Raw genomic sequence first — 26,218 nt, forward strand, 5'->3', positions numbered from 1 at the left:
TTTCCGAACGGGTTTAGCGTCCGGGTAGGTCTTGATTTCATGAACAACAATGGAGGGATCAATTCCTGGCATTTCCTCACAGGACCAGGCAAACACGTCGCGGAATTCTTGAAATAGGACCTTATCTGTACACGAGGCACATATATGAATGTTTTCAATAACTCCCGTTTTGACTGAAATGTCGATGGCAATAGTTTGGGGGATGTTTCCCAAATTCAACTCTGAATCAGGTTGTTTCATGGGATTCTGAGCGTCCTTGACATATTCAGCTGTAAAAATTGATGAAAAATCATTTTCAACGTCATCACCCTCAGGTAAAAACGAAGATCTATGATGAAGATCTTCCCATGGTAGATCGTCTACACTTAGGATTTCGCGAAGTTGTTCGTCAGATGACACTTCAGAAAATGTTATCCGTTCTGAGGTTGATGTGAAAAGTGATTCCTCACGGACCACATTCATTTGGTCAAATTGGGTTGAACTAGAGTCGGAAAAAGGCTGCACGGCCTCATAAGCAATTTCATATGGACTCAAAGGCATTGTATTACCGAAGGAGTCTATTTCAGATTCAGATGGGACAATCCAAGGATCATCGTAAATAAGTGTCTGAAGTAATCATATGAATGGATGCGAATGAAGGGTCTACATTGATGGAAGGAAAGGGAAAAGTTCCCAGTAAACCGGAATCTTTAACCAATCCTACACCAACATCCCTGTAAGGGATAGTCGTTTTACCGACATGCTGGATACTCTCTGAAGAGGCTGGGTCGGATGAAAAGTAAGCCAGCTGGTCTATCGTCACGATCTTACCATTATGTGGAAACTTTATAACTCTAAAGACCGATGACATGACTGTTGTCATAGCATAAGACCAACTGCGACCCAAAAGAAGGTTGTAGTCTAGAGGGGCATCAACCACTTCCACATCGAGACTAACGGTTTTTCCTTCAACCCCTATAGGCAAATCCTATAGAATGCCAAACGGATGGAACCCACGGCCATCAAAGGCCTTAAGAATCGTCGGGGATTGGTTCAGTGAAGGAGAACCAAGCGATCTCCAACACTGAATCGACATAATACACGTAGAAGCTCCTTCATCAATTACAGTCCGATGAATAGGCCTGTTTTTGACTATCACTGGAATTTGGAAAGCCATTTGATGAGGGAGACGTGGTGTACTATTTTCTAGATCGAAGATTATCAGGTTCAGGTCCTGAATATCAACAGCTCCTATAGCCGACAAGAGTAATTTTCGTTGTGCTGGGCATGATTGCAGCACTTCCAAAGCCAACATTGCTGAGGGCGAAACAGCTAAATCCTCAACAATGTTATAATTCTGAGCTGCTCTTGCATGTGGATTGAAAGCAGACTTTCAAAGTATACCCTTGGCGGGCGGTTTAATTATCAAGTCCGGGTTAGGTTTCTCGATCTGTAGTGGATCAGAACCGGGAGCTGAGGTTGATGGATTAGAATGAGAAGATTCTGCTTCTTTACCATCAACAAGATTCTTACTACCATAATCTTGCGATCAAGTCGCAATCCGTACATGAAACATCATCAATATGGGTTTTTCACTGGCACTCGAGGAAGAACCTATCATTTTACTCTCTTGCTTCGGAAATGGATCTTTCAAAACAGCAGGAGTTGGGGAACCCTTAACGATTTTCACAACCTCTGCCCGATGAGGGCAATCTCTTGTGAAATGATCTTCTTCACAAATTAAACAAGGATAGCGAGGTTTGCGGTTTTCGTCGTTAGATTCCGACTTCTCTTTTTCTCCTTTGGAGCCTTGTCTGCTTTATCTTTCTTCTTTCCTTTCTTCTTACCACCGTTTTTTGATTTAGCCATAGATGACTCTACAGCATGAATATCGGCAGTAATTTCAGGAGAAGATTCTCTTGTCGGGGAGTCCGGTAGGGTTATTATTGGAGAAGAATTCTTTGAGGATTTCTTCTTACTTTTAGTATTTACCGTACCAATCATGCCATCAGCAGCATGAGACCCCGAAGGAGCAGCAGCAATTTGATTCGACTTAGGAAGATTTGGGATCTTCTCGTGCAACGTACCCGACTGAGTGTAAACTAAGTCAAGGTACTGGGCTTGAGAAATGACTTGCTCCTCAGTAACTACTCCGGCCTTAGGTACATCTTCAGTAATCTTCGGTAATAATGATTTTACAAACCATTCAGCTAAGATTTGGTCCGGGATAAAAACTTTCACTAAACGTCTTCGACGTCTCCATTCATGAATATGATCGGAAATGTAAGTGGAGGTCGACTGTTTTAATGAAGTTAATAGCTCCGTGCCGTTATCGTATCTGACCGGCAACTGAAAATGAGTTAGGAACGAGGTAGCTAACTGGCTAAAATTGTAAAAAGAGGCCCGTGGTAACTCAATGTACCACTTGGCTGCGAGACCAATGAGCGTACGCTGGAAAAGACGTAAGCGGATCGAATCATCCGAGATAGAATTTGAAGCACACCAGAGGTGGTAAGTCATCACGTGATTGGACGGATCCTCTCCAGACTTACCTTCAAACTTGGGTATATCACTGGGCAACTTATTTGGCATTGGCGGCCAGAACGGAAGATATTGAATTGGATCGTTCGTTAGGCGCGTCAAGTCTGGTAAATCCAAAGTTGCGATAAACGGTAACTGCTGGTTAGGATCTCTAAAACTCTGGGTCACAAGACCAGTCCCAGGAGGAGGATATCTAGGATAACTAGGAACAGGAATCGCATTAGGGATATTATATCCTCCTGGAAAACCAGGATTAACCGGACCATACTGGGGTTGTTGAGGTTGTTGATAAGTGTACCCAGGATACAGTTGATACTGGTAAACCGGTTGTTGGACAGCAAGACCGAATTGGTACTGTCCCTGGTACTGTTGTTGAGTAAATTGAGGTTGAGTTGTTACAACAGTACTTGAACCAGGCTGCCCTATAGGCATGTGGACCGTGGTTTGAATCATAGATCCAGACAACGGTAAAGATGTCTGAGGAGTGGTTGCAGAGATAGTAGAAACCGGAGTTGTCGATACTCCAGAAGTAAGTGCGGTAGATGTTGCGGTAGTTGCAACAGCCGTTTGAGATGGAGTACTAGGTGCAATTAGCGGCTGAGTAACTACCGAAGTTACAGAAATTTGAACATTTGACTGGACAGGTTGCGGTTGCTGGGGTGGACCAGAAACTACGGGTTGTCCAGCTTGAGGTACCAACTGTATACTTGGCTGCAACACCTGTTGACCTTGTGATGGATCCCACACTATCATTCCGGGGTATTGACCCGTAACAGGTTGAGGATACTGAGATCCATAACCGGATTGAGGATAGGATTGATAACTGAAAGGCATAGTTCCCATACCTTGAACGTATGACTGACCTTGAGGTGGCTGATAACCTTGACTCGGGTATTGACCTTGAGGTTGATAACCTTGGGGTAAATACTGATACTCCGATTGACCTTGACCTTGAGGTTGATACCCTTGGGGTTGATACCCTTCAGGTAAATATTGATACTGAGGTTGACCCTGGGATACATATTGAGGTTGGGGTTGACCCTGAGGCATGTATTGTACCATGGGTACATACTGACCTTGAAGCTGCCCCCCAGACATAATTTGTGTACCTTGAGGTTGCCCCCCAGGCGTTAATTGAGGCTGCCCCCCAGGCGGTAATTGACCACCTTGAGGTTGAGAAACGGGAACTGAACCTGACATCATGTAAATGTCCCCTACACCCAACGGTTTATTACCATTGTTTCCAGCTAATAACCCATGATCAATGGGTTGAGGAGATGCTCCCGCAAAGGTACCAGAAAGTGATTGATACCCGGTAGGAACAGAAGGACAGCCGTGTAAGAAAGATTCAGGAGATTGAGTAAACATGGAAAACTGACCTAACATATTTACAGGAGTATAAATACCTCCAGGTCGAAAAGGAGTACGAGGTGGAGAAAAACCTACCCCTGAGTTGTCTAAATAATTGGTTAGCGAAAGGTACCAAGTAGTACTTCTAGGAGGACTGTAAAAGATAGATTCACGCTCCCTGAGATCAATAGTAGGTTGATCTTCAAGGGTAGATACGCCTAATTCTTCCTCTGGAGCAAGTTCTTCAATAGCTATCAAACCAGTAGGAAGATTTTCGGTGATGACTCTTTCTACCCTAGTTGAATCTGGTACACTAGAAGTTGGAGTAACAGGTTCAGATATTTCAGGTTCTTTGCCTATATCACTCGTAGATGAAAAACTACCAGCAAGCTCAGAAACTTCAACTGCTTCAGGGTTATAACCTGTCTCTAAACTTTGGTAATCTTGATGGACTACCAACGAAGACTCTCGTTCTTCTGGTGAACTACTCTACTGCCGCTAGGAGGAGTTACAAGGACCTTTAAACCTTCGTAATGACCCGGGATGTCTTCAGGAGGTCCACCCCATGATCTACAGAGTTTCCTCAACAAATTGGTTCCGGTGACAATCTCAGGTGACTTGCCCCGAAGTCTACGGGACTGTCTCGTTAATTCCGCCACAGTTAAAAACTTTTAACTACTGCACACGCAAACAAAGTAAAATCTCAAAACAAATCACCTAAAGTCTCTAAAGAACCAAACAAATTTGAATCATACGCCTAAAGAATCTAGGGCGTCAAACCAAGCACAAACAGTAGCCTTCCAGACCGAAAACGCTAGTTGGAGATGAAACCCAACATCGCCGGATTTAGTACAGAAGTGGCGGGTGGAACAGTTAGCCCGGCAACCTGCTTAATGAATAGACTGGCACAAGTTCCTCCACTTTAACCGTCTCGAGTGAAGTGAACCCCCCGGAAAATCCAAGTGAGTCTAGACGACGTCTGCTCCAGGTACAGTGGGATCTTCCCTCCACCGTCACCTCGGTAGAATCCTAAAGATAATGGTCACTAAGGTTACCAATCGTAACAAATGCACCTGGGGGAACAGTCTACACTCCGACAGCACGCAAGGGCAGAGTATCAAGCTCAATCCCCTTGCCGGTTCCTTGACAATAATCCAAGGTTTACCGACAAGTGACCCCTGGCTCCTCGAAAATGGTTAATCCGAGGTTTACCGTTTGTAATATGTGCGTGTCTGGCGTCATTCCCAACGAGGGAGGATTGATCCCCTCACTGGTTCGGACACGAGCTCGTGCTTCTCCTTTAAGAGGAGCTTTCCCAGAGTACAAATGAAACAATTGGATTTATTCTATCACAAGATAAGCTACTTGTTTGGTTTTGTTGTCTTGGAGAGTTAATTACTCTCCTACTCCAAGACACTAGCCTGATCAAAATTGGTGTTTCAGAGCCCTAGTAAATAAAAGTTACTACGTTGATTTTACTTTAAGCGTTAATTTTATGGTTTTTCTTAAAGACAAAAGGTGATGGAGATGAAACTGGTGGTGTGTAGACTCGACTCGCAACCACTACAAAGATGCACCTAAGATGATTTACACTACTTTTCTTTTTCAATGAATCTCCTAACTAAGAGAGTTGGAAAATGCAAATTTTATAGAAAACAACTTTCTTAGTAAAGAAAATCAAAGAAACAATTCTCTTTATCTTTTCAAAACACACAACTCATAACCACTAATTACTCTACGAAATTTCCTTTTTCTCCCAAAAGTCTACAAATGCTACAAAAGCAAACTTTTTCCAAAAGAATTTTTGTGTTTTTCTATGTTAATAAAGCATGTAAAACTATTTTATCAAATCGAATTTAACAAGTCTAATACAATCAAATCAAATTCATTCAAAAGCAAATCAAAAGAAAATTTACCTAAAAGTAAAAATAATGAGGACAAAAGCCTACAAGGATGATTCCCGGATGTTTTACTTAGTCAAAATGCAACTAAGGATCAGTTCATGCAGAATCATAAACTAACCAAAAACAAAATCGAAATCTTTTTGTTCTTTTTCTCAAGAATGGAATTCAAAGCTTTAACAAACAAACTTTTTGAGATTCGCAAAGAGAAGACACAAAGGTAGGTCTCTCACTTAGGTGACTTCTATGACAGATCCGACTCCTAAGAGGACTGATCAAAACCAGGGAGATCTAAAGTTTGACAACCCCTAACGCCAAAGTCACTACAAGACCAGTTAAAAACCAAACCCTAAGGCAAAATCCCTATGAATTCCACCAAAACCCTCGACACTAACGGGACAAGTTCAGGTGAAGATCTTTGACAGTAAACTGATGGATCTGGGCAGTGAAAACAAAGTAAAAGCAAAATCTAAAAGAGCAAAAAACAAAAATTGAAATTTTCTCAAAATTGACAGGGGTACGCAGGTCATCTGTTTACACAGGCGCGGGTACGCACTGTGCACAAAGACGTAGTGCATACAAGTACGCACAGTGTTAAGCCCAGAGACTGCGTACTGCTGGCAAGACTAAGAAAAATAAAAACTAAATTGACTCTAAGCTAACCTACCCAAATACACAGCTAGACAACCAAAAATCAGAAAACAAGCAAGTTTTCTCAGACCAAAATATCAAATCAAAAAGAACTCAAACACATTCATGGAGTCCCTAGCGGAGTCGCCATTTTGTCACGCGGAAAGAGTCATTAGTGCGGACATAACTGACCTTCCTAGAAAGCCTAAGACTCTCTAATGACAAACTAGACAAATAAGAGCAATCCTTCCCTAAATATGCTTTTACAATATGAGAAATCAAGTGTTTAGATCCTACCTGTAATCCAATGTTGTTGTAGTAGTCCAGCTCCGTTGATCTGGATGAGCTCCTCCTTCACTTCGAAACCTACATTCACCAACAATCAAACGATTAAATAGCACCTGAATATCACATAAAATAAAACATATTTAACATGTAGACCAAGGAGTACATGAAACAACTCATTAATAACAAATTGTTGAGAAGAATGGACTAATTTGTATTAAAAGGTAACAAGAGGAACCATTACAACCTGAGCCTTGGTGTTGTGCAAGCTCCTCCCAGGGTCCACAAGAGTTCTCCCTTACTCTGATCAGCTCACCCACCTCCCGATGGAAAGAAGTAAAGATGGTAATCTCTCCGCACAAGCTTCTACAAGGAAGTCCTAATTCCAGCAGCATCTACCCTTAGGAATGTTCAGCTTTCAACCTCCTCCTCTTTTGGCCCAATGCCTGTATTTATAGTGCTCTAGAGGAAGTTATTCAGGTCCACCATCAATGGGATAAGTCCCTCTTTGGATGGGATAGCTCCCTTATTGATGGGATAAGTTCCTCTTTGGTAGGGATACATGAACCATCTAGAGGCGCTTCATACACATCAAACATACTTCTAGAAGCCTCTAGAAATGACCACAAGTAACTTTTTTGGAGTGAAACTTGCGCCTTTTGACCTTTACAGGAGTACGCACCCATCCCTTTACATACAGAGTGTACAAGTACGCAGGTATTGTGAACTTGGGTTGCGTACCCGCAGGTAAGGCTGAGAGAAACTGCGTACCAGAGATAACTTGACTTTAAATGACTTTTCCCTCTTTATTTGAGTTTGACATGGAAGGCAGAGGCATGAGACTTGCCAAGGAGGATAGTATGACAATGGATGGAGCCATACTAACTGCAAATAGTCATGGTGACATTTTTTAGTGTAACAACAATTCTTTATCATTTGAATGGTAATGTTGTAGTATTGCGCCATCTATATAAACAGTTTTTCAAAGCATTCAGTGTATTGCGTTGTTTTTCAAAGTGTTTATATATATATATATATATATATATATATATATATATATATATATATATATATATATATATATATCATTCAAGGCATTTTTCAAAGCATTCAAGTTATATCAGTCAGAGTGTTTTATATATCAAAACATTTGTAGTGTTACATGATAAATTGATATATTGAAGTGATATATTAATACATTGAAGTGATCACTTGCGCATTTTTTTCAAAACATAGTAGTATTGCAGTGATATGTACAATGAAATGATGATGCTTTTAGCAGATATCAGAAGGATTTGAAGGCTGTAACGTAAGGATTTTTTATCAGCAGAAATAATTTTTACAGAATGCATTCAATCATCTCTATGGTCAGAATAGTTCTCACTGGCAAGGAGAACTATTTTGAATGGTCTCGGATGGTAAAACACACCCTCATCTACAATGAGTTGTGGAAAGGAGTGTGTGTCGGAGAAGAAGACAAAGACCCTGTGCAACCTACATCAGATAAAGAACTTGTCATTTGGGAAAACAAGAACAACAAAGCCTATGCATTGATCGCAGCATCTGTAAATGAAGAAGTAAGTCGTCATATTTCATCCTATTCCACTGCCTTTGAAGCTTTACAAAAGCTGAAAGAACTCTATGATACACATTCCGCACTTGAAGTTGTTCAGCTCCTCATTAAACTCTTCACTCTTGAACTGAAAAATAATGATCCTCTTGCTCTTGCATCTGAAATAAAGTCTATAATGCATGATATTAAATCCACTAAGGTTGAGCTGGATATCTCTCTTATTGCCTTTCTCAAAGCACTCTATCCTACCTACTCCAATTATCTTGAGTCATTACAAGCAAATGGAAATCTTAAAGATATAACCTTTGACTCTCTTGGGAAAAAGTTTGATGAAAGAGAGAAAGCCTTTGGAAAGAAGACAGTCCTAGAATCTTCTGAAGAGACTGTTTGCCTTGCTCACAAAGAAAAGCATCCTGCTCAAGATTCTACAAGAGGAAGAGGTGGACGAAGAGGAAGAGGAAGATACTTCAGAGGCAGCGGGGGCAGACATTCTCAAGCAGAAAAAGCAGATCTGCATTGCATTCGCTGCAAACGAAATGGATCAAATGATGCTTCTACATGCAAGCTACCATGGGAAAAAATTGAGCAGAGAAGAAACCAGCAGAAAGGTAAAACTGATGACACAGACAAAGGTAAAGCACCTGAATCCGCTCACTATATTGAGGCACAATGTAACATTGGAGGAAATGAATATTTGTTTAATGCTTCACTTGCTTCTTCGAAAAATGATTGGTTGCTTGATTCAGGAGCAACCTGTCATATGACTCATAGGAAAGATTTTTTTTAAGATTTCACTGACAATGTTGATGGCGTAGTATACTTTGCAGATCAGTCAAAAATCAAGCCATCAGGGCTTGGCACAATCAGGCTTAAACTGTCTGGTCTTCCAGACTTTCTTCTGGATCATGTTCTATATCTCCTACAGCTCAAGAGAAACTTGTTGTCCCTGGTCCACATCCGCCAGCAAGGTCACTCCATTCATATGTTTGATGGAAAGCTTGAGGTAAGACAGGCATCTGACCACTCACTTGCCATGAGGGGTATAGAAGAAGAAAGACTTCTTAAACTGCAAGGAACCTCTGCTCATGCACAACATTTCTCATATATTTCTCATCATGAAGAAGGTACACTTCCATCAAGTTTATTATGGCATGCTAGATTTGGACATTTAAACTATGATAGTCTCCGCTTGTTGAAGAAAAATGGTGTTGCTGGTTTGCCTACAATTCCTAGAAAACATAATCAATGAGATGCTTGCATTCTAGGAAAGCATAGCAAACAGTCTTTTCATGATTCACATTCAAGAGCACATAGGAAGCTTGAACTCATTCATTCAGATTTATGTGGTCCAATGCATGTTCCTTCTGCAAATGGAAATAAATATATCATGACATTTATTCATGATTACACCAGAATGTGTTGGGTTTATTTATTGAAGAACAAATCTGATGCTTTTCAAACATTCAAGAATTTTCATAAGTGGATTGAAAATGATGCACAATCTCATATTGGGTCTATTCGCACTGATAATGGAAAAGAATATACGTCAAATGAATTTGAAAACTATCTTCACCAACATGGGATCAAACATCAAACAACTGTACCTTATAATCCCCAACAGAATGGTGTAGCAGAAAGAATGAATAGAACAATCTTGAATATGGTACGATCCATGCTTTTCTTCAAAAATGTAAAGATAATGTTTTGGGCTGATGTTGTTCTATGTGCTGCATATATAAAGAATACATGTCCATCTAGTGCTATAAGAAACAAGACTCCTTATGAATTGTGGTATGGACATGTTCCTTCGGTAAAACATCTCAGGATTTTTGGTTCCACCTATTATGCTTTAATACCAAAGGCACATAGAAACAAACTTGGTGCTAGAATTCGTAAGTGTATCTTCCTGGGGTATTCAAACACCTCTAAAGCATACCATCTCTATGATGAAGTAAATAAAAAGTTTGTTGTATCTAGAGATGTCATTTTTCTTGAATCATCCAAATCTGACAGTGTTGTTGAGCGGCAACTTGATCGCTTGCATAGATTCACAAAAACGAAATCATTTCAAGAGTTTGATAATCAGATTCCACATCTTGAAGGGGGGATTCCTATACTAGATCAACATGTGGAATCTCCTTCTCAAGAACAATCGCCCGTGCATGAAACTCCAACACCGGATGATCCTTTAAGTGATGTAATTGATAGAATTGGGAGACTCAATCTTGAGTCAGTCCCAACTCAATCAACAGAGCAGCCTGGACCATCTCAGAAAGGTCCCCCAAAGTGGCTGACAAAGACACTTGAAAGTGTTCATCCTGATGAAATTGGAAAAACAGGAACCAGAAATACAAACCGACAAGATGGAGGTGATGTAGATAACTCTAATTCACCTGTTGATATGGATGTTACTTATGATTGTGAATTGAACTTGTCTACAGATTTTGAACCAACTTCCTTCAAAGAAGCTGCTTCTCATGATGAATGGAAAGAAGCGATGCAGAAGGAGTATGATGCCCTCATAAAGAATGGCACTTGGAAGCTGGTTGATCCTCCATTTGGAACCAAACCAATTGGCTGCAAGTGGGTCTACAAGAACAAGTACAAAGCTGATGGCTCACTTGACAAGCACAAAGCTAGGCTTGTGGAAAAAGGTTTTGCATAGAAGGAAGGGGTCGATTATGAGGAAACTTTTGCCCCCATAGCAAAATGGGCCACCATCCAAACACTCTTTGCACTATCTGCTCAAAACGGTTGGAAAGTCCATCAAATGGATGTAAAAATTGCATTCTTGAATGGAGATCTAAAAGAGAATGTTTTTATGTCCCAGCCTGAAGGATTTGCTGTGAAAGGACATGAACACAAAGTATGAAAACTTGTGAAGTCCTTGTATGGCCTCAAACAAGCACCACGAGCCTGGTATGAAAAACTAACCGAGCATCTTCTGAAACTCAACTTCAAACATTTTGATCTTGATGATGCAACTTTATTTGTCAAGAAAGTTGGAAAAACAGTTGTATATCTTGTGTTATATGTAGATGATCTTTTAATGATAGGGAACAATGAAAGCTATATTGCATCCATATAGAAAGAATTAGGAAAAAGTTTTGAAATGACTGATTTGGGCTATGTTCATTACTATCTTGGCATTGAAGTAACCCAACATCCAAAATCCATATTTCTTTCTCAAAATAAATACATTGGAGATTTGTTAAACAGATTTGGCATGACAGAGTGCAATCCTCTTTCTACTCCAATGGAACAAAACTTGAAGCTCACATCTATTGAAGGAAAGGAATTTGAGGATGCAACAAAGTATAGATAGCTTGTAGGAAGTCTCATCTACCTCACTACTACCAAACCAGACATTTCATTTGCTGTTGGAATCCTCTCCAGGTTTATGCAAAAGCCTTGTGAGGGACATTGGTCTGTGCAAAAAGAGTTTTAAGGTACTTGAAGGGAACTCAAGACCTTGGAATCAAGTATACACAGGTGGACGACTTCATCTTGATTGGATACTCTGATTCAGACTTCGATGGAGACAAAGAAACTGGGGTATCTACTTTAGGATATGCTATGAGTCTTGGATCAGGAGTTGTCTCCTAGAGATCACGCAAACAATTAGTTCCAGCAGATTCCACAACAAAAGCAGAATACGTGGCAGCAGCTGAAGCAACGAAAGAAATTGTGTGGCTTAGGAAAATTCTTGAAGACTTGCAGGTAAAACAAGTACAATCAACTCCACTCATGATTGATAACACCTCTGCAATAAAGTTGGCCAAGAACCCAAAGTTCCATGATCATACTAAGCACATCAATACTAAATATCATCTGATCCGACATCATATTGAGGCCAAAACAATCCATCTCCATCATTGTTCCACAAATGAGCAAATTGCAGACATCTTCACCAAAGCGCTTGGAAGAGAAAAGCTTGAAAGATTCAGAACGATGCTTGGACTCACCAACGTCCCTTCAGATTAAGGGGGGGAATGTTCACACCTAATCTTCAACGGTTGGGTAACCTGGAACGTGAACAGTCATCAAGAAGATGAACTGATCCGTCCATTTTATGTATATAAACAATAGCTGTCTAATGAAATATTCAATCAGTTTTTCTTCTTCCCATTATGGAGTTACCTTGGCCTGACAAAAATGATAAATGATAATTAATTTTATAAACCATAACAATTAAAAAAATTAAAAAATTTAAAAAATACATCGCCATGTCATCGCGCCCTGAAAAGTGGCCAGCCAATCAAGCCAACCATTGGGTCTGAACCCGTAGCCCACCCTCGCAGCCAAACAACTGCCCCCTCTCACAAACCCTAGCCCCACCCCAACCCGGTGATGAAACGGCCCATAGGGGTGGCCGGGTGATTCCCAGAATGGGTTGCAACCCCGCAGGTCGTTGGGCCATCTGGGTGGGGTGGGGGCTTTTCGACAACCTTCGACCCAACGCGGTATGCCAATGGCCAGGGGAGGTGGCAAGGTGATTTAGGGAATCGCCCCGCAACCCTCACGGGCCGTTGGGCCGCCAGGGTGGGCTGTTTATAGGCCCCTCCCCGCCCTTTTGGCATTATGATACATATTTTGTACTTGATGGCAACCCACTCATCTCAGATAATAAATTATAGTGCAGCAAAGTTCACGCACTTTCATGAAGATAAAAGTTTCTTTCATGAAGATAAAAGTTTCCTTCATGTAGAGAAAAGTTTATTTCATGTAGAGAAAAGTTCACGCACTTTTATGCAGAGAAAATTTTATTTCATGTAGAGAAAAGTTAACGCACTTTTATGCAGAGAAAAGTTTATTTCATGTAGAGAAAAATTCACGCACTCTTATGCAGAGAAAAGTTTATTTCATGTAGAGAAAAAGTTCATGCACTTTCATGCAGAGAAAAGTTCCATTCATGAAGAGAAAATTTCATGCACTTTCATGGTTGGCTCATGGTATTAGTCCGACAGTTTTTGATCCTATGGTTTTGGTCCGTGGTATTGCATCCAAAAGTGTTGATCTCATGCACTTTCATGGTTGGTTCATGGTATTAGTCCTATATTTTTTTATCCTATGGTTTTGGTTCGTGGTATTGCATCCAAAAGTGTTGATATCACACACTTTCATGGTTGGTTCATGGTATTAGTCCAACAGTTTTTTGATCCTATGGTTTTGGACCGTGGTATTGTGGAAGGCCTAAGACTATAAAAGAGGAAGGAGATCATTTGGCAAATCATCATTGAATGAATTGAATATCTAATAAGTGCTAGATCTGAAATATTTTTGATTGGGTTATGGTGCAGATCTGGATCTGAATGAAGGAGGAACCTTAGTGCATAAAGAAGGATAAGTTATTTTGATGGGTCATAATATTTATGCTTGAATAATAGTATCTTTGCATGATTTTGATCTGTTATATAAGGCGCATGCTTGATCTATAAATCTGACAATCTGGGTTAATTAGTGTCTGAATATTTGAAAGAAGGAATTATTCTTTATAGATCTGCACACAAGTTTCAGGTTGTTGAAGTAGCGTATATCTTTAAATTATGATCTAGCTGCCTTTGTCTATTGCTGCAGTATTCTGGGTTCAGAATTTGGTGTGTGGTTACTATTACTGTGTTCTGGGTACAGCTGTCAAAGAAGTGTTTACTTGATTCAGTGCTAATTGGGAAAAGGAGATTGTTTGATGCAAATATACTTGATGATTGATTGATGTTCATGGATCCAGTCTGAAAATTTATGAAACGTGGTCCCTGGAAGAAAGAGAAGGTGGTAGCCTTCAGTAGGCCAGCACCTACGTACTAGTATCTTGGCTAGTACAAGAGCTAAGGGGGTTGTAGCTCCCTTCCAGGAGAAGCTGGAGAATGAGAGAGGGTTGTAGCTCTCTGCAGGTTGTAGCCTGCGTACTGGTAAAGGACTGCACCAGTACAAAATCATTATAAAAGGAGTTTCTAATTGAAAGAAGATAGAGACATACGGCGCAGCTAGGGTTTCTGTGTTACGACGTCTGTTACAGCACTGGAGCACTACAAACTTAAACTTGCAGCACTGTATCGGAAGGGCCAACGGTTGTCGGATTGGATGGGGGCAGAGGGGTCCAGTGGGACCCCTTCGTTTAAGCAAGTTCTACTGCAGAAACAACAGCAGAGCAGGACAGAAGGCGTCAGAATAGAGGGGCTGAACAGCTCGATCCAGAACAGCAGGAAAAAAGAGGAAAAGAGACCAATGACATCGGATAGGACAGAAAATATAGCAGGAGACAGAGATACAGAGAGGCAGAATCGTGTAGGCACTCACGACAAAACCAATGCTAATTCCCAGCCCTCAGAAAATGAGGATGAGGGAAGGAGAAACGACAAAGGGCCAAAACATAAACACAAAATCCCGCCGGAGAAGGAAGGGGAGTCCAGCGCGAACCCTAACAGAAACCCGGTGAACAGCAGTGCTTGTAAGCCAAAGAAAAAAGACAGCCTACGAGTGACCATCACTGACCCAGATATCCAGGCCTATAGGGAGCACATGGCTGAACATGCCATCATCTGCAAATTTATGGGGATATGGCCCTCAGAGAGGACCCTATGTCAATGGATAAGACAGCAGTGGAAGCCAAAAGGAGATGTGCAGCTACATCTGGGGGCCAAAGGGTTTTTTACAGTGGTCTTTACCAGCCTAGAAGATAAAGATAGGGTGTTCGAAGGTGGCCCTTACTTCTTAGCCGCAGCTGGCTTATATATGAGACCATGGAAGCCGAACTTTGTACCAGAAGGGGAATCCTTCACTCAAGTCCCGGTATGGATCAGACTCTTCTCTCTCCCCATTGATTACTGGGGTTTAACTGCCCTAAAGCAAATAGGGGATAAGTTGGGAACATTTGTCAAAGCTTCAGAAGCAACCATTCAGAAAAGATACACTACCTATGCCAGAATTTGTGTGGAGATGGATGTGTCTGGAGCACTTCATGAAGGTTTGTGGCTGGAGTACAGAGATGAGGAATACTTCCAAGCTTTAGACTATGAACAAATACCTTTTAGATGCAGGAAATGCCATGCGCATGGACATCTGGTAAGGGATTGTCCTTTGAACAGAAAGGAGGCAGAAGAAGACAAGACCCAAAGCAACAAAGACAGGAATAACTTCACAAAACCAAAGAACAGACAGCGAGCCAATAGACGAAGGAACACCAAAGGAAACATAGGAAAAAACTACTTCAGTAACCCCTTTGAGATCCTAGATCCAGATACTGACTCGGAGGCGAAAAAGAACACACTTGATGGGGAGGCAGAGCAAAAGGAACCGGAAAAATTCACAGGGGAAGGCACTGAGGAGGAGGCTTTCAATGGGGAAATCCATATGCAAGATAGAACAGCGGAAACGGACGAAGAAACAGAGATGCTAACTAGTGAGGCAGGGAGTGAGGATCTGGAATTCGAAGACACCTTAGCGAAGGAAGGTATGGACCTCACGCAGCTCGTAGAAAGATGGAGAGCCAAAGGGATTGAAGCAGTACCGGAGGAAGAAATAAGAAAGGTCAGGGACCTCTTCATAGCGCGGCAGAAGGCAGTTTTTGAGAAACAGAAGAACAAGTTAGGTATAATCAAAGGAAACATCCCACACCACAAAGCAATACTTGGTAGAACCTCTGGTTCTAGGCACAAACGCCGTAGAGGTCGCAAGACTTCCCAGGAACACTTGCAGGAGTTAGGAGAGATGCTGATCAACGCAGGTCAGATCAGGCAGCTAAGTGATTATCCATCCTTCCCTAAAATCGTTTAAATATGAAGATAGTATCATGGAACACAAGAGGTATTAACAGCCTAGCCAAACAGAGGCTGCTGAAAAGGCAAATGGAGAAGAACCATCCGGATTTGTTATTTCTACAAGAAACCAAGTGCAACAAAGCCCTCATAGAAAAGCTACGAGTCAAGTTAGGAAGACATTTTGAAGCTCTGGAGATCGAAAGCAAAGGGCGGGAAGGAGGTATAGCAACCTTCTGGGATACGAGAAGATATCAGATCCTCACGGCTGAAGCAAGCAAAAACTACCTAGCTTTGGAAATGCAACCCACAGGTATTTCCACTTCTTTCCTCTGTATAAATGTCTACAGTCCTCAACGGTTAGATGACAAGATAAACTTCCTAGCTTCTTTAAACAATTTTATAGAAAGGAACACTGGTGCCAACTTCATTTTGGGGGGTGATTTCAACATGATCACCTCCCTCCTGGAGAAAAAAGGAGGACTAAGGAAACTAAACAGGGATGGGGAAGTTTTCATAAGTTTTATAGATAATGCAAGATTGGTTGATGTTTACCCCAAGAATGGTCAGTTCACCTGGAACAATCGAAGGGGGGGGGAAAGGCTAATTTCTTCCAGATTGGATCGCTTCCTAATCTCGGAGAGCTTCATTCTAGATGGCACAGCAGTTGAATCGAACATCCTCCCTAGCGGAGGATCGGACCACTGGCCGATATCTTTAGCTGTTGAACTTCAGGGTACCCCAAGAAACAAACCCTTTAGGTTCGAGAAGTTTTGGATTGAGCACCCTAATTTCCTCACCATGGTGGAAAAATGGTGGTCAGAGCCTTTAGAGGAAGAAGGTTCCAAAATGTTCAACCTGCAAAAGAGATTAAAACACATCAAATTGAAATTAAAAGAATGGAACAGAACAGTTTTTGGTAATATTTTTCAGGAGAAAGCGATCATCGAACAAAAGCTGGAGCAAATTCACAAGGACGGGGCTGCAGGCACTAGAACTGAGGAAACTTGTGAACTTGAAAAAGAGCTGACCCAACAATGGCACAATAGATGTAAGCAAGAAGAATCTCTATGGAAGCAGAAATCAAGAATTCAGTGGTTGAAGGAAGGGGAGCAAAACACCAAATTTTTCCACAGATCAGCCATGGACTACAGAAGTGCCAACAAAATCCTCGAACTGAAAAACAATGAGGGGGAAGTCCTCAAGAATCACAGCGAGATATCAGCTTCCCTGGTAGATCATTTCAGCCTCATAGCGCAGGAACCAAGGATCGACAGAGAAACAGCAATCAAAGAAATAACTACGGTCATACCCAAATTAATCACAGATGAACAAAACTGGGCCCTAAGAAGAACAATTACCATGGAAGAGGTCGAGGAAGCGGTCAGAAGCATGCCTAACGACAAAGCCCCCGGACCGGATGGGTTTACCATCAATTTCTATAAAGCCTGCTGGAACATAGTAAAACAAGATATATGGGAGATCGTGGAAGACTCAAGACGTTCCAAAACAATCCTCAAATCTCTAAACTCAACCTTCATCGCTCTGGTTCCTAAAGTGGAGGAAGCCAACACTCCAGACAAGTTTAGACCCATTGCCCTCTGTAATGTCATCTATAAGATCATATCAAAAGTTATAGCTAACAGGTTGAAGGCTATCCTCCCTGGCATCATCTCTCAAGAACAGTCTGGCTATGTGGAAGGAAGACAGATTCTAGACAACATCATGCTAGCCCAGGAGATGATCCATTCGCAAAAAGCAGCCGGAATGCTCATGCAATTAGATTTATCCAAAGCTTATGACAAGGTTAGTTGGTCTTACCTGGAAGCTGTTTTAAAAGCTTTTGGTTTTAGTCAACAATGGATCAAATGGGTTGTTGCCCTTATCAGATCTCCTAGATACTCTATCCTAGTTAATGGTGCCCCCTCTGATCCCTTCAGCCCTTCCCGAGGCATCCGTCAGGGGGACCCGTTATCCCCCTTCCTGTTTGTTATTCTTATGGAGGGCCTAGGTAGATTGATTGCAAAGAAAAAAGAAGAGGGACTGTTAAAAGGACTGCAACCTATTAGATCTAGCCCTGCCACTACGCATCAACAGTTCGTTGATGATACAATGTTACATGGTACCCCTACAGTAAAAGAAGCGTTGGTTTTCAGAGATATTCTTAATCTTTTCAGCAAGGCTTCAGGGATGGAGATAAATTTTTCCAAATCAACCATTTTCTTCTTCAACACGCATCGAGCCATCCAATCTCATCTTTCTAGGCTGTTGGGATTTAAAATTGGTTCTCTTCCTTCTAGGTATCTGGGTGCCCCCCTGACTCTCAAACCTTGGAGAAAGAACCATTGGGAGAAAGTCCTTGACAATATGGAAAGAAAATGCAAACATTGGACTAACAGGGCTCTGAATTTTGCAGGCAGGTTAATTCTCACCAAAGCGGTCTTGCAGGCTATCCCTCAGTACATGCTCTCAATTTTACCGGCTCCAAAAGGAATCCTAGATCGCATGAGAAGCATCCAGCGCTCATTCCTATGGAGTGGAAATAGTGAGAAAAAAAAGTGGTCGTTGTTGGCTTGGCAGAAATTATGCAGGCCTAAGAACAGGGGAGGTCTGAACTTGGTTGATCCCGCCGTGGTCAACAGGATATGTGGGGCCAAAATCTGGTGGAGGTGGATCTCAGACACTAACCTGCCATGGGCTACGTTGTGGAAGGAAAAGTACAGGCCGAACAGCTCCAGTCTAGATTTAATAAGGATGCAGGACATGCCCACCGGCTCTCCTATATGGAATCATGCCCAAGCCAACAAAGATATTGTTCAGGATTACAGCTTCTGGGAGATAAGAAACGGAACCCAGGCACTTTTCTGGGAGGATGCTTGGCAACAATCTCCGAAATTGGACTCCCCTCAATTCCAAACTGTGAAACATCACTCCCAAATCCAGGGCAATTTCAGAGTTAACCAATATTGGAACCCTACCAGTGAAGACCCGGAATGGAGGGAATGGACCACCTTCAACTCGATCCACAACGAAGACAACCAGGATACCTATCAAGCTTTAAATCAATCTATCCTCAAAAGGAAGATCCGAATAGCTGCTGAAAATGATAAGCTCAGATGGGGACCAAAAGGCAATGGGGAATTTTCCCTCAAAGAAGCCAGAGACATCCTTGCGCGGGAAGAGCAGCCGGACATTATACCCTGGACTGCTAAAGTTTGGGACAACCTATTATGGCCGAAAATTAGAACTTTTCTTTGGCTTCTAATGCAGAGGAAAACCCTAACTTGGGAAAACTTGCTGAGAAAAGGATTTACGGGACCCTCTAGATGCCCTATGTGCCTGAAGGAAGAGGAAACTATGAATCATCTTTTTAACTCCTGTGATTGGGCATCCCAGCTTTGGAATTGGATGGAAGATATTTTGGAATCGTCTGATAGGAACAGGGACTCTATTCAGGAGACCATCAGCAATTGGCGAAGGAACTTCTCCAGAATTCAGAGAGTGGATAGTATATGGAAATGCTTCCCGGGCTTTATAGCCTGGACAACTTGGAAAGAGAGGAATCGAAGGATTTTCATGGAGGAAGTCAGAAGCATTGAATGTGCGAAAGAATCTATCTTCATCAACATCAAACAGCTAATACAGGTAAAAGGCAAAGCTGAAACGAATGAAAAACCAACTGCTCAGGACTTGCGCATTTTAAAAAGGTTTCAATTGGAAGCCTCCAGCAATCAACCTTTGGGGGTAAACAGAGATCAACCTTCTACACAAATTCAACGCTGGCTTCACCCTCCAGAAGGCAGCCTAAAATTAAATTTCGACGGTGCTTCGAGGGGCAACCCAGGCATTGCTGGTATCGGAGGAGCCATTCGGAACCATGAAGGAGATATCATCCACATCTACTGCAGGGCGCTAGGAGAATGCACGAACAATGAAGCAGAGTTCGCCGCGCTCGAGCAAGGACTGAAGATTCTAAGAAACATGAGACGAGGAAATATCATTGTGGAGGGTGATTCTGCTTTGGCCATCTCGGCGGCTAGACGACTGCAAGCAGGAACAAAAGCCAATAAGGCTACCAAGCATTGGAGGCTAGCTAAGGCAACTGAAAGCATAGAGGAGATGATAGTAGAATTGAGAGGCATTGTCTTCCAATCGGTGAGAAGAAAGGCTAATGGGTTGGCGGACTTCCTGGCAAACCACGGGGCTGACAATCCGAATACAATCACAAACAGTTGTTGGCCAGAGGTTACCTGCCCAATCCTCAAGGTAACATGTGCTCGACTAGCAGCAAACGATTCAAATCAACCCTAGCCGATAATGGCTTAGACATTCGGCACCGGAGGACTGAGAAATTCGGTGAAGGGTACACCTGCAACCGAAGTAACGGCATGACAGGACTCACAGGGAGAAGGCTTAACCGGCGGCGGCAAGCCAGCCAAACAAGCGATCATTACAGATCGCGCCACAAAACTCAAGGCATCAGGAGAATAAATACCAGGACACTTGGACGGAAGCCGTATCAAAAGACATCAGTGACATTTATGTTCACGGTGTATCAGGCAGGGTGGATCAAGGCTCAGAGCATGGAGAATCGGAAGGAGGGCAAACAGGGTCTGTCCGACTCCATTCGCATCCATAACAACCGCTCAGACGTACAGCACACTTGGCAAATTGATAAATGGCTCATAAGCAACCACACTCATTCTAAGTCGACCGGCATCAGCCTCGCGTGTGTGGACCTCAACCGCATTGATTGCAAGAGTACTCCTAACTACAGCAGGTTCAAGACCGAATTCAGGAGGATCACCATCCGAAAAAGCTATAAAGCAGCGGGCACTTTCTTTGTTTTCACCACTGTGTCTTTTTATAGTGAAGAATTAGCTTCAGTGAGCGAGAGGAAATTTGGCTGGAAGAATCATAGAGAGTTCAGGATGGAAGCGAGTGGTTGTCGCTGTGATGCAGCAAATCAGGACCTGCTCGATGCGAAGCAGGGTTATGAAACCCGTGCTACCGCTAGGAACAAGCGTAAGGTAGCGGAGCTGGAGGCTAAGGTCAAGCAAGCGGAGGACGGGCGCACGGAGGAGGAGATTGCAGCGGAGGTTAATTGGCTGAGGGACCCGGGAACACCTTCGAAAAGGGCCACTCAATTCGTCAGGACAAAGGCCGAAAGCTGGCGCACCAAAATGCTCATAGCCAAAGCCTTGGAAACAGTGGAGAATGAGAAGCAGCACATGGTAACTGAAGTGAACCTCACGGAGGAGCAGATGGCTAAGATCATCAACTATAACAACTCTCTGGAAGGGAGGATCAACACAGTTCATGAAGCCGTTCAAATTGTCAACAGGAAGCTCACCCTCCTCATCCAGATTCTGAGAGACACGGTCAATACTGCTCCCGGTGCCTCGCAGCCTGCCAAGACAGAGGTACAGGATAATGAATCCATAGAAGCAATGCAAGCCAGGATGGATACTCATATGCGGCAGATGGGTCTGGATACCATAAGCCAGATGGGAAAATTCATCTAGCTTTGCTCCCGGTGTGGTTCTCTTCGGCTTTATATATGTCTCTGTTTCAGTTTGTCTATGTAAATGTCATGTTATGTACTGTCTTAGTTGTGTCGGATGATAGGAACAAGCTCAGGTCAAGCCACCCTGCGAGGTGCGCTGTTTACAGTCTTGTTTTGGTGAATTCTCTGAGCAGGTGTTTAGAAATGGTTCACTGTGATTCCCTGCTTTCGATCCGCCATAGCGGATTTTTTGTACTATATCTTGTTATATAATATAATCTCCTGACTTACAAAAAAAAAGAAAGAAGATAGAGACATATTGCAGCAGGTGGTTTTCACCCACATTGGGTTTCCACCTTATATCTGGTGTTCTTTTGTGTGACTATTTGCTTTTCTTGTTCCTGCTCATTATTTTATGATACTGACATACAAAGTAATGATCAATATTTGAAGAATTATTCAAAGTATAAATAAGGAAGATAGATTGATAAGAATTTGATAATACTGATTCAGCCCCCCCCCCCTTAGTATTATTTCCAACACACCCCGGTGGCCAAATTTCCCATGGGTCGTTGGGCTGTCAGGGTGGGTCCGGGACTGCGGCCAGCCCCCGCCCCACCCCCGCGAGCCATTAGGTCACAAGGGTGGAGCGGGGTGCCGGGTAGCCAGCCCCACTGCTAGTAACCTACAGGCTCGTTTGGCTACTATGAGAATTATCGGGCCCACCATTCCCACTGCAGACGTAGTGGGTAAATTTGGTCCACTAAAATTTTTTATTTAAAAAAAAAATAAATTTCATTAAACTTATTTAATTTTAAAATTTTCAAAGCATAAAAATTAACTAACCTTTCAAACACGAGAAACCTCCATTGAATATGTTTTGATAGCAATGTAGTTGATCCAAAATTCGCTTCAAGTATTTTAACGAACCTCAGAAAACCTTGATGTGATGTGAGTAATAGTGATAATGAAAGTTATTATATAGGTGAAATTACGAAAAAAATTTACCATAATGTTAATGTGGGATTAATTTGTTTTTAAAAAAATTTAACATGTTAATTTTGTTACGACGATATAGGAAACTATGATAAAGCGAATATTATGGAATTGCGTTACAACACGGTGAATGTGGGATTAATTTGTTTTAGAAGGTATTATAAAAATTAAAAAAACATTCAATTGTATAGTAAATATTATATAGTTTAACTATTAAATTAATTTAAGTAAAATAATTAGTTTACAATTTTAAATTTAAAGATTTATTTCATAAAAAAATAGTTAATATTTTCAATAAATTGTAGAATAAAACAATTGAGGGAAATACATGAAACAAAATTTTTGGAGGGAAACTTTCATTCTTTAAGATATATAATTGATGAGCCCCAATTTTTGGTACAATTTGGGCTCATTTGGCCTACTTACCTTGCTCAACCATTCATCTTTTATCACTTATGCATTCATTTCTTAGTATATTCGTGTTATTTGTAGGAAGAAGGGCAGGCATTATATCTATGTGACTAATACATGATGATTTCAGGTTTTTGGCATTAAAGAGAGCAAAACACCATGCAAATGGAGACAAGGAGACAACAAAGGTGACATTGCGGGTTCATAGGGAGGTTGTCCACAGTCTTGATGACCTTCCTCGTGATTTTCACCTTAACTCCGAGCTCCAACAGCTCTCCCCACCGAGCTTAAAGGCAGCCAACAGATTCTATAGGATCAACAGTTTGACTTTCAGTTGGACAGCCAAGCTCCACGAACGGAGGAAGCCAGCTTGATCTTCATTGTGTATAAATATGAAGGTCGTAGCCTTTGATAGGAGCTTTTTGAACTTTTGAACTAATATTGTAATTTCTGAGCACGAGCTACAGCTCGGTGTTTGTTTTTGTAAGCCAGTTTTGGCATGACATTAGACTCTTGATTATGAATAAAGGCAAGCAGATTTGGATCTAATTCTGAGCTTTTAAGGGAGCTATAGCTCTCAGGTTAGGGCCCAACCTGAGAGCAATAGACCTCCTCTTCTTTGTATTGTTATTTAACTTTCCTTACAGCAATTTATTTCCTCTGTTTTGACATGCATTTAGAATTTACAGTCTGCTGATTTGATTTCTTTTATGTGATTGAGTAGGATTAGTTTATAGTTCAAGTGCTTTCAGTTGCTTATATTAGAGTAGGAGGATTGTAATTCATTAGAGCTCCAAAAAAGGTTGATAGTGCACTCGCTGCCATCTCTGTTTAGAGATTGGGGGTGTGGGCTGTACCAACCACCAAAAAACGCAGTCTTATGCTTTCATGCAAGCTGCCACACAGTCATTTCAATTGTAGATCCGTCCATGCATTCTGCTCTTGAGCACTACTGCTTCGTTCCAACACCATGCACGATTTTTCTCCACACTTTACATTGTTGTTCATTGGTTTAATAACACGGTTAGAATAGGTTGATGGAATTCTCGGTTTTGTGCAAGATATAGAGGATTTGTTTCTTTTACACTGCATAGCATCACTTTATCGTGTTCTTTTTCTTCTCCACCACACCTGAAGCCACTTGCTCGACCTCTGTTCAGCTCATTAGCCTTCCAACCCATCTACTTCTCACGTAGCTCCATTTTCTTGACCTTTCGTTGCTTCCATCCTTCTATCCACCAACCAACTTCGTGCACTCTTTCTCCATCTTATTTCTCTGACCCTGATCCATCACAAGCTCCATCTCCATCTTACCTATCCACCCATACCGCTCCATCACTTCACCATCACCCAAAACTCCCACAGTAGGACATCCTGTAGAATTTAGCAGACTTCCTGTAGAATTCCTGAGTTTCCTGTAGGATCCCCTGCAGACATCCTGTAGAAGCCTGCAAACTCGGTTGCCGAGCACCTGAACGTTGTGGATTTCTGTGGACTGATGCTAGGGATCCCCTGGGACCTCTCCTAGCCCTCCTGACCTTTCCCAAGCTCTCTCTCCCATCGCACCACCTCTGCACAACCAAACCCTAATAAGAAACAAAACCGTAATCACTCCAACCACTTAAGCAAAAATACAAAAACAATGTCTTTTCAATAGGAGTAGTTTAAGTGCATGCATTTCATATCACTAGCAGTAATGGCATCATTCTTAGACACTTGCACTCCCACCATTGCATCATAGAGATTAGACTAGTCAGATTAGGGTTTACTAGGGTTTCCATGTTTTGGTTGGCTTTCAATTCATTTTTGCAAAGTAGATTAATTTCCTTTGAGATAGCCTTCGTCCATCATTTAGAAAGCTTCTTCTGAGAGCATATAGAAGTTGGCTTGAGCCCTAACAGACTTGTGCCAGCTGACCAAGTGACAGCTGCGACAAGAGCTAGTACTTGTGCATACAGCACCGTCGCTTCCAAGTTTGTACGAACTACCGGGTTGATAAAATTAGAGATAGGAAGCCCCAGGAGTTGTAGCATTATTGCTACAATACTGGAGCGCACCATCTTTCTGGCACCGTTGCTAGGGAAGCGTCAGAGTATTAGTAATTGTTGCTTTTCTTCTATTTTCTTACTCTTGCCTTCTGCTAAGTAGTTTATTTCATTTCCATTCTTCAAAAGTAGCATAGACATTTCCTGCTTTCATAGATTAGCATTTCCTGCTTTCATAGATTAGCATTTCCTGCTTTCATAGACTAGCATTTCATTTCTACAAGCATAGATTAGTGTTTCAATTCTGCAAGCGTAGACTAGCATTTCCATTCCTGCAATTTCATTTGAGCAAAGTAGATTAGTTCTATCCTGCTTTCAGTTTAATTCTGCATCTTTCTAGTTAGTTGTAGATCCATCTGTTTCAGTTTTGCAGGTACCACAGAAAAACAAAAGCAATCAAAAAAAGTCTTTCCATTTCATGCCTCGTAGGAATTGAGATAAAACAGGCAAATTCTTACCCAACACCCTCACCACATCACTGAGTCACCCTTCTCTCTTCTTCTGTGACAGTGGTCCAGAAGAACCTATAGGTGAACCTCCTGAGATATACGAAGATCCTATAGTAGAAGAAGAATTAGAAACCATCCCATCTGAAGCTATGGCTGACAATAGAAGAGAAGATGAGAGAATAGAAGGTACCTTCCCCATCCGAGAGACCAATGGAGAGATGAAAATGAAGAAAATTAGCCCCTCCGCCTTACCTCACTTCCATGGACTGACTACTGAAGATCCTAATACCTTCCTGTTTGAGTTTGCTGTCCTTTGTAGAACCTATGACTATACTGAAGATGAGCAAAAGCTGAAACTCTTCCCTTCAACTCTTAAGGATGCAGCATTATGCTGGTTCATGGGTTTACCTAGGAATAGTATCACCACTTGGGCTCAGATGCAGCAAGCTTTCAATACCAAGTACAGGGATTATTGTAGGTCCAAGGAAACCAAGGGAGAAATCTTTCGGATGACCATGGGAAATGATGAGTCCTTAGAGGATTATGAGGAGAGGTTCCAACTTAGCTATAAGGGGGCCAGGTGTACACTTGACCCTGAATCCCTCAAGTTGGTCCTGCTCCGAGGAGTCCCTAAAGACCTCTTAGATACCCTTCACATGTTAGCTGGGGGAGACATTTACAAACTGCCTTATGAGGACATCAATATTGTGTTTAGAAACCACTCCAGGGCAGCACGGAAACGAGGTAGAGGAAACGTCCTCTCAACTAGTGTCCCTTTCTCCAAACATGAGCTTGCAA

General features: G+C 41.9%; 1 protein-coding gene across 1 annotated transcript; it reads left to right on the forward strand.

The window, feature by feature from the left end:
• The first annotated feature begins 17,156 nt into the window (after positions 1 to 17,156).
• Positions 17,157 to 20,324, forward strand: LOC149164452 (uncharacterized). The gene has a single exon (XM_089429482.1). The coding sequence runs from the start codon at positions 17,157 to 17,159 to the stop codon at positions 20,322 to 20,324; it is 3,168 nt and encodes a 1,055-aa protein (XP_089285608.1).
• The last annotated feature ends 5,894 nt before the right edge of the window (positions 20,325 to 26,218 follow it).

This window comes from Pinus tabuliformis, chromosome 5_1 (assembly GCF_031772625.1).
Source record: "Pinus tabuliformis cultivar Carrire ecotype Pingquan chromosome 5_1, CPIR1, whole genome shotgun sequence".
NCBI lineage: Eukaryota > Viridiplantae > Streptophyta > Pinopsida > Pinales > Pinaceae > Pinus > Pinus tabuliformis.